The sequence below is a fragment of the Thamnophis elegans genome, chromosome 4 (assembly GCF_009769535.1).
Source record: "Thamnophis elegans isolate rThaEle1 chromosome 4, rThaEle1.pri, whole genome shotgun sequence".
NCBI classification, from domain to species: Eukaryota; Metazoa; Chordata; class Lepidosauria; order Squamata; family Colubridae; genus Thamnophis; species Thamnophis elegans.
Window position 1 is genome coordinate 20,646,337 of NC_045544.1, and position 14,574 is coordinate 20,660,910.

The 14,574-nt window shown below is 40.3% G+C and overlaps 1 protein-coding gene across 2 annotated transcripts in view; it reads right to left on the minus strand.

The window, feature by feature from the left end:
- The window catches only part of LOC116508028 (gamma-aminobutyric acid receptor subunit rho-2-like), a 30,265-nt gene extending 17,223 nt beyond the window's left edge, over positions 1-13,042 (minus strand). For both annotated transcript variants that reach the window (XM_032216474.1, XM_032216473.1), the window contains exons 1-2: positions 12,676-13,042; positions 3,662-3,768 (exon numbers count right to left, since the gene is read on the minus strand). In XM_032216474.1, the coding sequence (XP_032072365.1) occupies positions 3,662-3,768; positions 12,676-12,878 (310 nt within the window). In that variant the 5' untranslated portion in view covers positions 12,879-13,042. The remainder of the gene's footprint in view (positions 1-3,661; positions 3,769-12,675) is intronic.
- Positions 13,043-14,574: the final 1,532 nt, after the last annotated feature.

The following is a 14,574-nucleotide window of genomic DNA, read 5'->3' on the forward strand; positions in this document are numbered from 1 at the left end:
CAGGGTCCTCCACATCCTCCATAGCAGACTCATAGGATTCCTCGCCATCGGAGTCCATCGGCAGCTCCAACGGCTCCTGCTGGGCCACAACACAAAGCTACCTCATAAATTCTTTCCCAGTTTAATTGACCTCTCCCCCCCCCCCCCAGTGACTAGGTAATAAGCTCCTATTCCTCAATGCCCCACACAATGCCATCTTTGCCTCTTTCCAATCCCAGCCTGGATTTTTCGGGAACCTTTCTTCTTTTCAGGATGCAATTTCTCCCCCCAAAATGAGAGATTAAGGGCCCAGGAGACTGATTCCCTCCTACATCTGCTCCTGCCATTTTTTTTTTCCACCATTCTCTTCAGGACTGATTTTTAACTCAGCTGGGCTACTTCATACTAGTGGACATTGGCTGGGGGAAAAATATTTTCTTTTTGTAATTTGCACTATGATTAGCCACTCAATCAACATAATTTTTTTCAATAGCAGTTAGACTTATATACCGCTTCATAGGGCTTTCAGCCCTCTCTAAGCGGTTTACAGAGTCAGCATATTGCCCCCAACAACAATCCGGGTCCTCACTTTACCCACCTCGGAAGGATGGAAGGCTGAGTCAACCTTGAGCCGGTGAGATTTGAACAGCCGAACTGCAGAACTGCAGTCAGCTGAAGTAGCCTACAATGCTGCACTCTAACCACTGCGCCACCTCGGCTCTCTCGCTCCAATTTTCTGGGGTCTCATACAATATCTTGAACCACATGAAATTGATTTGCAGAAAACTAGAATTAGGTTGGCGAATATGTGTTCAGTAACGTATACACAATCACATCCAAAATGGCAGGGACAGCATTTGAAAGAGCAGCATTTTTAGGGAAAAATGTATGGGTAGGGAAGAAAGTAGTACTTCCTCCCATTCATATACTCTCCCTTGCAAGAACAACACCCTGTATCTACATGTATCTTATGAGGAAAAAGCAAAGCTGTGGACTTTCTGCTTTCCTCATAACACCAAGCACATGCCATCCTGCATTCTGAGTCCTAGAAAACCAGGCATTTCATAAAGTTCTGAAGCCTCCTAGAGCTCCAAATTATTTCATAGAATAAAGCTCTGTTTCATTAAAACGATACTTAAAATCATTACATAAAGCTCTGAAATTTTAGAGGCTCTGATTTAAGGAGCTTTCCAGAGAGGTCTTAATAGAGCATCTTCTCAGCCTGCCAGGGTAGGGCATGTACAACTACTGTAGACTGATGCTACAATCTCTTTCTCCCTTGGAAAGCCCTTCCAACAATTTCTTTTACAAACTGAAATGGAGGAGGTTGAGAATTTAGACAGCTATTTCTTAATTATTTTTCCCGAGATCCTCTTTTCTGAACAAAACTCCTTTCATGGTGCTTTCCTACCTTACAGGGAAAACATCCCAGCGTCTTCAATCTCTTTTTCCTGAAAATAGGAAGACCCTTTAGATACCAATTTTCAATACAGCCTTTTCCTGTAGTACTTAAACAAATAAATCTAGTCTGACCTAATCTTTTTTTTTTCTTGCCAGGAAAAAAAAAAAAAAACAGGTGATGGAGGACAATGCTTCACACAAACACAAACTGAAAGGATGGAGATTGCACGTGTGAATCCTGCACAAGCCAATTTGACTGCCCCCAAGTTTACATTCCAAGATTATATGAATCATTCCAATTCCATGGAACTTGTAGTTCGGCTCTTATGGTTGTTCCTGTTCACTTTCAGCCCCAGAGATCCCCCGCCTAAAGGACCAAGACGTTTCAGTCACATCAAACCTTCAGACCTCAAAAAAATAAAATAAAATCAACCAGGAGGCTGAGGTGTACTGAGACTTCTCAGAAGGTACCTATTCATCCTTGTGTGCTGGGTTTAACTGGCATGGTTAAAAGATCTGCACGAGCAATCACAATAATAACCTCTTCAAGGAAAACACTGCAATTCAGAAGCTTTATATTGCCTCTTTTCTTGAAGAATGCAGACTGCAGTAGCTGGGACTCAATTTTACCTGAGGCACCTAGGTGGGATGTAGGTGGTTTGACACCTGCAGTGTCAAATTTCCATGTAGAAAACCAAATCCAAGGAAACCTCTCAAAGCTCTGGAAACAACTTGATAGTTATATACTAGATACTGTAGGACACTGTGGTCTTCTTCCACCTATGACAATGTATTAACAACAATAACATGTAGCAATTAGGTTTGCCCTTGAAGTGGGCCCATTTACATTTTCAGCTGTACGTCCAGATTAAAGGCCTTCCAGTAGGAGCTGTGTGTTCTGAGTTGGGGATAGAGGAAATGAATAACAACTCTGCTACAACACGTTAGGCTGTTCTTCCACAGAAAAGATAGTGCTATTTTAAGTATCAGCTAAAGCTGCTTATTCATGGAATCCCAGTTGCTTTCAGTGGAAAAATGAGCTGACCTAGATGAAAATGCTTTGACTCAGAATTTGAGGAAGGGAGTCTAAGAGCAACATTTACATAATGGTTATAGGTTAAATATTGGAGCAATTAATGCCTGAACATCTGCTAGCAATAGCGAAGTCACTGGCACTGAGGAATCACTTAGGAAGGGTCAAAACAAGTCAGGTCTCCTATATAGACAGAAAAGGATTTGGTTGAAGGGGAAGAGAGGCCACAAGCGAGCAGAAATATTGAATGCAGGTTCATACGCAATCTATCTTTCCCGTGGAAGTATGGCATTTTGGGGGAGAGGTCAAAGGGCAGAAAGGATGAAAAAATATTACAAAAGAGGCTGCAATTTCCTGGGGTTTTTTTCCTCCCCTTCAACTTGAAGGGGAAAGGTTGTTTATCAATTATGTAATCTATTTTATGATTTACACTCTGGCATTTTGTATTTCCTGCCTTAAATAGCAGCAGGGGCATCTGCAGAGGTGGTCAACAACACTGAAATAGCAGATGCCACTGGGCAATGGAAGCCCAGCTCCCTTTTAACATGCTTCTCACATATAAAATAGGGCAAGCTTTGATCGGCCAATCACATGCAGCATTTTGCCATCACTGACTGCCTGACTTGCTGAATATCAGAAATATCAGCCCAAATGATTTGCAGCAACAGTAGTTAGAAGGTTTCTGAAGCTCAGTTGAGGAGCTTGTCTACTGCAAGTGACCCTGTACTCCTCCTTTGTCCCAAAGTAGGATTCAGGAATCGACTGAGACAAAGAACCACAACCCAGGATTTGGGATCCAGTCAGAGAAACCAAGCTTGGGCTCTAAATCATTGCTGAGAAAAATGCACGGCTTTAATGTGGTAAAATATAAGAAACCTAAGCCAACTGGTTTTGGGCTAATAAATATATTACTTACCTTGAGTTCTGGGAATGTAGTCAGTTCAACAGAACAGATATGTTGTGTGTTTTCTCTATAGTTTCAAGACCTATAGCTCCCCAGTAGAAGAGTATCATTTAGCAAACCAGATTTCCTGAAAATGCTTGACAATAAGATGGACATACAGTCCTTCCATTTGTTCCTGGAAAGTCACTGGTACATTTATATTCTAGTTTTAGCAGCACTCCGAAGTCATCATCCCACCATCCAGTTGGGAGGCTTCGTTTCAAAAGTAGCTTGAAGCAGCTTCTTTGGAGCTTCTAAGCTGAACCATTCAACTTTACAGAGATGAGTAAACACACATTTCTTACCTCCAAAGGCAGGCCTCATGGAGAAATCATGGTCATCTACTCTCAGAAGTCTTTTGCTGTTCCCTGGCCAAGTTTTGGTCACGTCATAGTTCTTTTTATATGAGTAACTAAATTGAAAAACAAGAATACAAGCTATAATTTCTGATAACTGTGAGAAGGACCACTTTAAAAAGTAATTTGCTAATAATAATATACTGAAATTACATCTTTCCAAAGGGATTCCATGCACTGGAGTGACCGTGAAATGATTTGCATTATTTATTAAATGCATATGCTGCCCGTCTCACTATCCAAAGTTATCATGATGGAACAGCATGCCAGCATATTGAGTCAGTTCTAAGTCCCAACATCATACCTTTGTGCTAAATTGGGACTATAAAGAACTTTCCTGAAGAAGCAGAGAAAATGTAGCATAAGAGAAATCCTTACAATATCATATATCTGGATCTCTAGTTGTGCCTGAGCATAAGCGGAAGTGTAGGAATCGAAAACATGAAAACTGAATGCACTGATACTATCGGTTACAGCAGTAGCCTTTCCCCAACCTGGACCTCATCCAGACAACAATGATCCTCGTGGTGTTAGGGTATTATAGACCAACAAATTCCCAGGGCATTTCTACTTTAGTACCTTTCATGCTGACCAACACAACAGAATCTTATCTACAGTTACTCCTTAGCAATAGCAATAGTAGTTAGACTTATATACTGCTTCATAGGGCTTTCAGCCCTCTCTAAGCGGTTTACAGAGTCAGCATATTGCCCCCAACAACAATCCAGGTCTTCATTTTACCCACCTCGGAAGGATGGAAGGCTGAGTCAACCCTGAGCCGGTGAGATTTGAACAACCAAACTGCAGAACTGCAGTCAGCTGAAGTAGCCTGCAGTGCTGCATTTAACTACTGCACCACCTCGGTAAGTCCTTGACTTACAACCATTCATTTAATGCCCGTTTGAAGTTACAATGGCACTGAAAAAAGTGACTTAGAACCATTTTTCACAAGTACAACTGTTGCAGCAGTCCCCATGGTCACGTGATCAAAATTCAGCTGATTCATATTTATGATGGTGCAGGGTCTCAGGATCATGTAATCCGCTTTTGCGACCTTCTGAGAAGCCAAATCAATGAGGAAGCCAGAATCACTTAAAAACTAACTTAACAACTGCAGTTAACTATACTTAGCGGCTGTGGCAAAAAAGGAGGTAAAGGGGCAAAACTCACTTAACAACTGTCTCACTTAACAACAGAAATGTTGGGCTCAGTTGTGATTATAAGTCAAAGATACCTGTACTTTTTAAAAAAATATTTTTTATTAAATGTTTTGATCTTTAAAAACAATAGGAAAAACACAGCCAAGAAAAAAACACAATAAGACAAAACAAAACACAGAACATACATAACAATATACAGTAATTTTACAGCTTTCTCTATCGGTTTTCCTTTAGCTTTTATAATTCTCGCTTCTGCATTGCCTTCCTCTCACTATAATCTTGTACTATAATGTAATAAACATAGTATTAACACTTATAATAGTATTCATTATTTATATCTCCATATATTTGTATTCTCTATTTTCTGTCTTGGCTTCTGTTTTCTAGCCACTTGTACATTTTATTCCATACTTTATAGAAGTCCAATTCTTCTCTTTCTTTTAGTTCTATTGTCATTTTATCCTTTTCTGCGCATTCGAGTATTTTCCTGATTGTAGTTTCATCTGAGGGTGTATTGATTTTTTCCCAGCTTTGTGCGAAGGGAATCCTGGCTGCAGTGAGTATATGTATGATTGTGTTATATTATGTTTCTGCTGTGGAGAACAATATCTCTCTTCTCAAAATCCTGGCCGACAAACAGCCACCTCTGTAGTTGTGGGGGCATTGAAATGACCTTGGTGCTCTCCAGAAGGCTTCCTATCGGTGTTAATCACCACTTGGAAGTCCTTGTGGCCCTTAGGAACAGAATCAACAGCAGCCTTAAGTTCCAGAATATACTTGTTATGTTCACACAGCAATTTCTGCAGTTGGCTAACCAGTTGTGGATTAACGCCTGGGTAGATTCCATAATGGATGTCCCTCTCATTGTCATCATCAGCATAAAGTATACATGGAGAAATGAAGACTGCTGCTGAGTCCCGCCACGGTACTCCTTATCCTGTGGTAGACCTGCTCCTGCACTTTGAATGTTGGCATAAAATTCCCTCCTTCACCTCTCTGGCTCCAAAAGATGTCTTTTGGAAGCATCCATTGTACTTCTGGACAGCAGAAAGAAAGTGCTTTGCCGTTGGATGCTGATGGGTGAGTAGGCTGTGTAAGCGTTCAGGGGAGGGAAGTGGACTTTACCGCCACTGCAGCACATCCCGGGACTCTCATCCTGCCACTTTAGAGCATGGCATCAGGCACAGGGTAACCAGGATCTGAGATCAACAACTTTTCCCCTGGAGCAATCAATCAGAAGTTCATATTTAAAACCAGACAAATATTAATCCAAGGCAATGATCTCATTTGTGACTGATTAACGTAGGGGTTATTAGATGTATACTTTTTTACAGCTACTGTCTTGGGGATGAGTTTGATGATGCTTGTGTGTAGCTTCCCTTACTTGTGTTTTCCTAATCGTATCTGCAAATCTTTTTCTACGTTTTATGCCTCTTTTCCCTTTAACTGGTGCTACAGTAGAAGGAACATATTCCTCTGAACTGAGGAAGAAAATAAGGGGGTGGGGGAATCTGTCTCTGCCTACCAGCATCCATCGGTATTCATCTGGATAGCGTCTTGTCAGTGTGTGAGAAAGTTGAAGGGCGTTTGGAAACTCCCTAGGTGAGTAAGGAGGAGACAGGAAAGCGCCTGGGTGTGGCTTAGCTGAACTGTTCTGTAGTAAAGCTGCTTGCTGCTGTGAAAGTAAAACTGAAACTCCTCTCCTCTGCTTGTATTTTGCATTTGGAACAGATTTCTTTTCAGGTGGGGAGGGGAAGTAGAACTCCTTAGCATCAGAGTGTGTTAATAATAATATAGGAAATACTAATGCTCTGATGGTCATTTCGAAAAATCCTTTCTTTAGTGATCACCTAGAAGCCAAGAGGAACATATGTGGCAAATTTGAAGTATGTAGGCTTTACTGTTCTGGAGATTTTGTGATGATTTGATTTTGATTTGATTTTATTTCATTTATATGCCGCCCTTTTCCCCAAAGGGGACTCAGGGCGGCTCACAATTCAAATCAGGGAAGGGGGGTACAGACAGATGATGCATGAGTGGTATTTCGCTTTTATATAGATAGATAGATTAATTGCCTAAATTCATATAAATAAAGACATACAGCAACAGTTTCTCTAAAAGGTACAGTTAAACATAACTGAATGAAATTTTGGTGGTGTCAACCCAACCATATGAACTTTGAATTCAGTGTACTCTGTTTAAATGAATGAATAATAAAGGTAAGCAAGACTGCACTGTACTGGATAGCTAAATAACCTGGTTCTTCTAATGCTCCTTCAAATGATTATTTAGCCAAGGATATAAAATCCAGATGACTATTAGATAGCAGCAAAGAGATGCAAAAAGCTTACTATTGGCTATCATCTATCACAGTGTTTCTTAATTTCAGCAATTTTAAGATGTGTGGACTTCAACTCAAAGAATTCTCCAGGCAGCAGATCTAGCAATTGGCTGGATCTTCAAATCTGCTGGCCCTCTTAGTATGGAGATAGTTAGGCATTAACAGTTCTTCAGGAAAAGATACTGACTTGCCTCACTCCCAAACTACAGAACACATTGGTAAACAGGTATTGTTGCTAATCTTGCTAAATATCTGATTCTTGGGCTGATTTGATATTGCAACTGTAAAACTATACTAATATGTACTAAATGAAATTACATTCTTCATTTACTGTATGTGTGTATCAGGGGTGGGTTTCAACCGGTTCGCGGCAGTCCCTGCGAACCGGTTGGTCGGCGAACCCGGAAGTAAGTAACTTCCGAGAACGGCGAAGGGCGCGGTGCGCCCGCCCGCCTGCGGTCCTTACCCGGTTTTGACGGGTTCTGCGCTTCTACGCATGCGCAGGACGCATACAGTGCCTGCGCGATCCTCCAGGAGCAGCTGGAGCGTTACGCAGACGCTAGTACGCATGCGTGCACCACGCGCGTGCACGAGGACGCCGTCGGCCCCGTTTCAACCGAACCGGTTGGAACGGGGCGAGAAACCCACCCCTGGTGTGTATCTATACAGGTAGTCCTAACATACAATTCATTTAGTGACTGTTCAAAGTTACAACAGTAAAAAAAATGACTTACGACCATTTTTCACACTTACAACCATTGCAGCATCCCCATGGTCATGTCATCAAAATTCGGATGCTTGGCAACAGATTCATATTTATGGGTTTGTAGTAATCTGGGATCATGTGATCATCTTGTGACCTTCTGACAAGCAAAGTCAATGGGAAAGCCAGATTCACTTAACAACTGTGTTACTAACTTAAGTGATTCATTTAACAACTGTGGCAAGAAAGGTCATAAAATGGGGCAAAATAACTGTCTCAGTAACAGAAATTTTAGACTCAATTGTGGATCATAAGTTGAGGACTGCCTGTATATCACAATTCTCCAAATGTCTGCTCCAATAAAATATGGTCAAAACCTCTGAAGTTTGGGAACAGGATTTGTACTACATATTTTAAAAATGGTGTTTTCCAAAATTTTAAAATTGTGCAGAAAGTTCCAAAATGAATTATTTACAATTAGACATCTCGAAGAATTTGTGCATTATCTATAAAACTCAAGAGAAACCTTAGTTTGCAGCACCATATCTGCATGCCATTGAGAGAAAAACAGATTTAAACAGTGTAAATCAATACATAACTGTTTTCAACCAACCAATTTTACTGTTAAAATAGTAGGAAAAGGAAGGGCTTATGGATCCCAATTCCCTGTGAAATAACATTGCCGTATGCATGCATTGATTAACAGCTTGATAGCAGATTAAAAACAGATTAACCAGAGTCAACCATCTGGGCATTTTTGATGCCACTTACAAGGCCATCTTCAAGTTGTCTTTTTCCTCCTCCTTCCTTGCACAATCTTCCATGTTCCCACAGAAGAAATGTTTGGGAAAGTTACTTCAAGTTAGGGTAACCCTAAATCTTAGTCTACATACTAGCATGCTTTATTTGAGCAGCATTAGAGGAGAGTCTTGCATTTTGACAACCTGTCCTTTAGGCTTGATCTGTCTACTCAAGACCACAGAAGTCCAAGTTGAAGAGCCACAAGAAAAGAGGGTAAAACAATGAAATCTGCCCTCAATTATGCCAAAACAATATAGTAATTGTTTGCTCACACACTGCCTAGTGAGCAATATTTGTGCTTCTGTTTAAATTACATCTAGTACATATCATGCAAATGTTATTCAATTTGTCTCCTCTTTTTTTCTTTTGGGTGGGATTCAGTGCATGGAGAAACAAAGCACGCACAGATACAGGTAGTCCTCGACTTACGACCACAATTGAGCCCAAGATTTATGTTGCTAAGTGAGAAATTTGTCAAGTGAGTTTTGCCCCATTTTACAACTTTTTTTGCCGCATTTGTTAAGTGAATCATCGCAATTGTTAAATTAGTAACTCGGTTGTTAAATGAATCTCGTTTCCTCATTGACGTAGCTTCTCAGAAAGTTGCAAAATGTGATCACAGGATCTTGGGATACTGCAACCATCATAAATAGGAGTCAAACATCCAAATCTAAATCACATGACCATGCGGATGTTGCAACAGTCGTGTAGAAAAATGGTCATAACTCACTTTTTTCAGTGAACTATTTGTTGTAAGTCAAGGACTACCTGTACTCTACTTACAACCAGTTACTTAGCGACTATTGTAAACTACAACAGAACTCACCAGGGCTATCTGGAGATTTGAAATTCCAAAAGGCAAGTTCTTTTTGCCTTTTGGTACTATCCATGGGGTTTTCATGGCAAAGATATTGGAGTGGGTTGCCATTTCCTTCTCCAGTGGATCACATTTTGTCAGAGCTCTCTGCTATGACCTGTCTATCTCGAGTGGCCCTGCACAGCATAGCTCATAGCTTCATTGACCTACGCAAGCCCCTTCGCCACAACAAGGCAGTAATCCATGAAGTGGGGCGGAGTCTGGGCAACTGGATGGAGATAGCAGAGTGTTTTAATGGCCGGATGACCTTCCTGTTGCCAATGCGGAGTTTTGTTCAGAAGATATATTCTCATTATGCCCAGAGAGAGAAATATCTGCCTCTATCTAGGATTGAACTCCCAGCCTCCTGATTGTGAGGTGAGAGCTTCACCTCTAGGCCACCGCACCACTAAGGATGCTTAGAAACGTGCTAATTAAACTACATCACATATGTGCTATAAGTAAAGCCAACTAACATCAACGTACATAGATTGCTCTATGAGCAGACAGGAAAAGCCTGAGAAATTTGCCTTCTCTGCCCAACTGAAATGAGAAAAGCTGCACCTGAAGGACCACTTGGCTCATTTTACATTTTTTACTAATACATTCTGCGTGATATTATGGATAGAATACTAAATATTTATCTAGGAATCCTTGGTGCTCTCTAAAATCGGCTGTTTGCAGAGGTTTTTTTTATCCAACTAGGCAACATCTTCAGCCAATGCTAAAAAAGAGTGGGCTTTACTCTCTTTACATAGCATGTCCTATCAGTATTGAAGTTGTTGTTTTCCCCTGGTTAGTTCCTTGATTAGGCTGTTGTTTGCTGTTTGTTAGTCTGAGTTGGTTATTTATTTATTTATTTATTTATTTATTTATTTGTTTGTTTGTTTGTTTGTCTTGTATGCCGCCCACTCCCGGAGGACTCTGGGCGGCTCACAAAAGACAAGGGAAAGGGGGGAATGAGACAAAGACAATATATTAAAAACAAAACCAACATTCACAATTTCCGTGGAAGTAGATGCTTCTCAGCTCCCCCCAGCCTGCTGGAACAGCCAGGACTTGGTGGCTTTGCGGAAGGCCGGGAGGGTAGTAAGGGTCCGGATCTCCACAGGGAGATCGTTCCAGAGGGCCGGAGCTGCAACAGAGAAGGCTCTCCCCCGGGGAGTCGCCAGCCGACATTGGCTGGCAGATGGAATCCGGAGGAGACCTAACCTGTGCGATCTAATTGGTCTGAGAGAGGTAATCGGCAGGAGGCGGTCTCTCAGATAATTCCTTTATTAGGAATTGTTTGCTGCTTGATTATCTAGTTTCAATCCTGGTGTTAATTCCTGTTTATCTGAATGCTGACTGCTGGCAAAGAAGTGTTCTGGTCTTTTTGTTTCCTTTTGAATGGTCTGTAAATGATGCTTATGCCTATGTATATCAATGGTTGATTTGTTGGGAGTGTCAAGCTGAATTTCCTAGCGTGGTCTAAGATGCTCACAGTTTTCCCAGTTGAAAGTATGATTAAGTCTGTCCATATGTTGTGAAAGTAAGGAGTGTTTTATCTGGTCTTCTCATTGCTAGTTGGCATTCATGGATGTGCTCTGCTAATCTTTTGCCTGCCTGTCCTACATAGTGGCTGTTGGAATCTTTACACTGTATATTGTAGATGATGCCCATTTTTTTTTCTTTTTCAGCTACTCAGTCTTTAGGTTTACATAAGATGTTTTGGAAGGCTTTAGTTAGTTTGCATGCTAACCATGCAGAGGCAAATCCCATATATCTCACCCATTTGTTTTATTAATAATCCAGTATTACAGTCATACAAAAGGGTTTCCTTGCTAGTGTTCTGTCCCTTCTCCAGCATTTGTCCCCATTTTTACAGTGTACTTGTATTTGCTTCCATGTTAATCTTCATATCATATTTTCCTGAGAAAATGCTATCAGATGAAAGGCCATTGGACGTTTTCAGCAACCGATTATCTAGTTCAGCATTCACACCGGAAAACTGTCTTGTGCAAATCTGGTACATCTTTTTTTCTCCACTGAAACTTTACTATTCTTTTACCAAGTCTTAACCTTTCCCCCAAATCCTAATCTTGAGCTGTACATCCAACAGCAGATAAACTCCAAGCCTATATAACCTCTGAAATCCTGACTGGCATGGAATAGCAACAAGCTCTTGGGGAAGATTTGGAAAAGCTTAAAAGATGAAAAAGTAGGAAAGGGAAGAAAAATCTTATGGTTTTGCTAAATAAACCTGGCTTGCACGCCTGAGTTAGCCAAGTGGGCTGAAAATAAGCAATTCTTACTGGACAGCAGGTCAAAACCAAGATGTATTCAAGGTTTGGCAACTATTTTAGGCTATTTTTCCCCTATATAAACATGCTATTTTGACATGAAATCAGATAAATTTAAAGATCTTTCTTGCTATTCCACATCTGTTTTTCATCACTAATACTCAAATCATTTGCAAATAAATAACAGGACTGCTGCAAATTTATTTAGTAATAAAACTTAGTGATCTAAACATTATTTCTCTCCAACTAAACATGTTCAAATTGCATTTTCTTAAACTGCAGCAATTCTTTAGATAAATATTTTTCTCCCTCTCAAAACTTTGGCCCAACATTGCCCAGTACAAGATTCTAAGTGGAATCCCAGATGAAGATTGTGCTAAATACAGAGTTTAGCATCTCTCCAGAAGCTGCCTTCTCTATTAAATACTGTGAAAATACGACTTGCTACATAACAGTGTAAAAACAATTCAGGATTTCCTACGAAAGTATTGTGTGCTCTCAGATTGCTTTCAACAAAGCTAGTGTTTCTGACGGGTCACGTCAGCAACAACCTGGTTTGTGGTCGAACTCCCCCTGACTCACAAAGTCAAGAATGAAAACCACCTGGATTTCAGAGGCATTCTTAACGCTAGTCGGGAAAAGAAATCTTGGAAATAATACACATTTATAGTTACTTAGTACAATGCGCGCTCTTTACAAACTTCTTATGCAGGAACGTATAATAAAACTCGCAAAAACTACCCCTCCCCGCAAACACATACAAGTAGAGGGAAACCAAAGGAAAAGGAATAAATGGATTTAACCGTAAGGCTCTCCTTACTTTATTTTTTGCACCTGCGCTTCTGCCGTCCATCTCCCTTTTTTGTGCTTCCTACTTTCTCCGAGAAGGGCCCCGCAAAAGATCAGCAATATGAGTTTTGCAAAATACAGCATACTTTGGGAATCAGCTCTCCCTGTGCCTTCCGTCCAGCCGCCTCCTGACGGGTAAAATGCACTCCGGTTTAAACATCGAACTATCTGCATCTCTCAAGCGTTGCATTTGTCCGAGCGACCATTCTTATTAGAAAAGCTGCTTTTTTTTTCTCCTCCAGATTTTAAACCAGCTTCCTAAACCGTCTACCCCACATCCATTCCTCCCCTCCTTGCTCTCCGATTAGCCGTCCCTCGGGAAAGAAAGTAATCCTGGCTGGCCGTGTTTCCACGGAGTTCTGCATGGGTGGCCAACAGCCAATGGAAACGCGGAATGGGATGCCATGCGCCAGGCTTTGGGCCAATCAGGGGACTTCGGGGACGGGAACGCCCTTCTCTCCGGCTTCTCTACTGTTTCTTTTTTAATTATCATTATTATTAAGGATTGCTATTTATCCACTATGTTTCTCCATTGCTGCTTATGGAGAGCGAGGTGTTCGGACCTGAGATTGGGGGGGGGGGGGGGGGGGGGAAGGGCGGTTGAAATAGCTGCTCAGTGGGAATTTGGAAATGCCCTAGTTGGTCATTTCTTTCTAACTCAGTGTTTTTCAACCTTTTTGTGCAAAGGCACACTTTTTTCATGAAAAAAATTACGAGGCACACCACCATTAGAAAATGTTAAAAAAAATTAACTCTGTGCCTATATTGACTATCACAGTGGTTGAAAAACACTGTTCTAACTCTTTATGTCTGTTTCCTTTTTTTTCTCCCTTTAGTTTTCCAGCCAGCTGGAAACTCCACTGTTACCTTCATTCTCTCTGTTTTGTGTCAGTCAGTATCTGCCCCTGTGGTTAAATCTACGCGAAAAGCCATGGTTTGTTTGCTCCAACCATTGTTTAAAGTTATCGTAGTTTAAATTACAAGTCAAGACATTAAGCCATAGTTTACAAATCAGTGGTACGTAAAAATTGTGTTTGGCTTAAGAGAGGGTTTCGAGTGCAGTGTTGGTCAAGATTTTAAGAAAAGTACTGAATTGGTAAAGGCGTTGGATACTTTGTCTGCATCAAATCAAGTTCCTTTCCTTGTGGAGTAGAATAGTGGGATTACTTGGTATCCTACTTTTCTTTTTTCAGTATATCATTTTTATTAAAATGTTTTAAGAAGTAATCCAAGCTAACGTATAAGGAAGAAAAAAGCAAAATAAAAAAGTAAAGGAGCCCTTGAAGAGAATAGGAAATTATAAAATACTTCCAACATTTTTCATAGCTGCTATAAGTACTGATATTTTTTAACCTTGTCTTAAAGTTACGGTATATTACTCTTTTTTTCTATAATCTCAAAATCATGTTTTTCATTTTTATGCAAAAAGTATGGAAAGCTTCCAGTTACCAATAAATGTATATATTTTCTCTGAACAAAAAAGACAATTTATCCATTTCAGCAAAATCTATCAACTTCCCCATTATTAACTTCCATAGTGGGTAATGTTGACTCTTTGTATCTCTGTGCATATGGTAAACTTGCCTCAGTACTCTACTATTGAAATAATCTTGCATAACTTTTTTTCTAATCTTTTATCTATTCGCCCTAAAATGAAAAATTCTGGAGTCCATTGAGTATTGGTCTTTAAAATCCTCTAAATCAAAGTATGTATCTGAATATAAACTTTTAAAGTTTTATTACATGTCCACCAAACATTTTTTAAAAAGCTAAAAGAATTTGGATTCGAATGCATACTTTGATTTAGAAGATTTTAAAGATCAATACTCAATGGAATCCAGAATGTCTATTTTAAATGCCACCAAACATG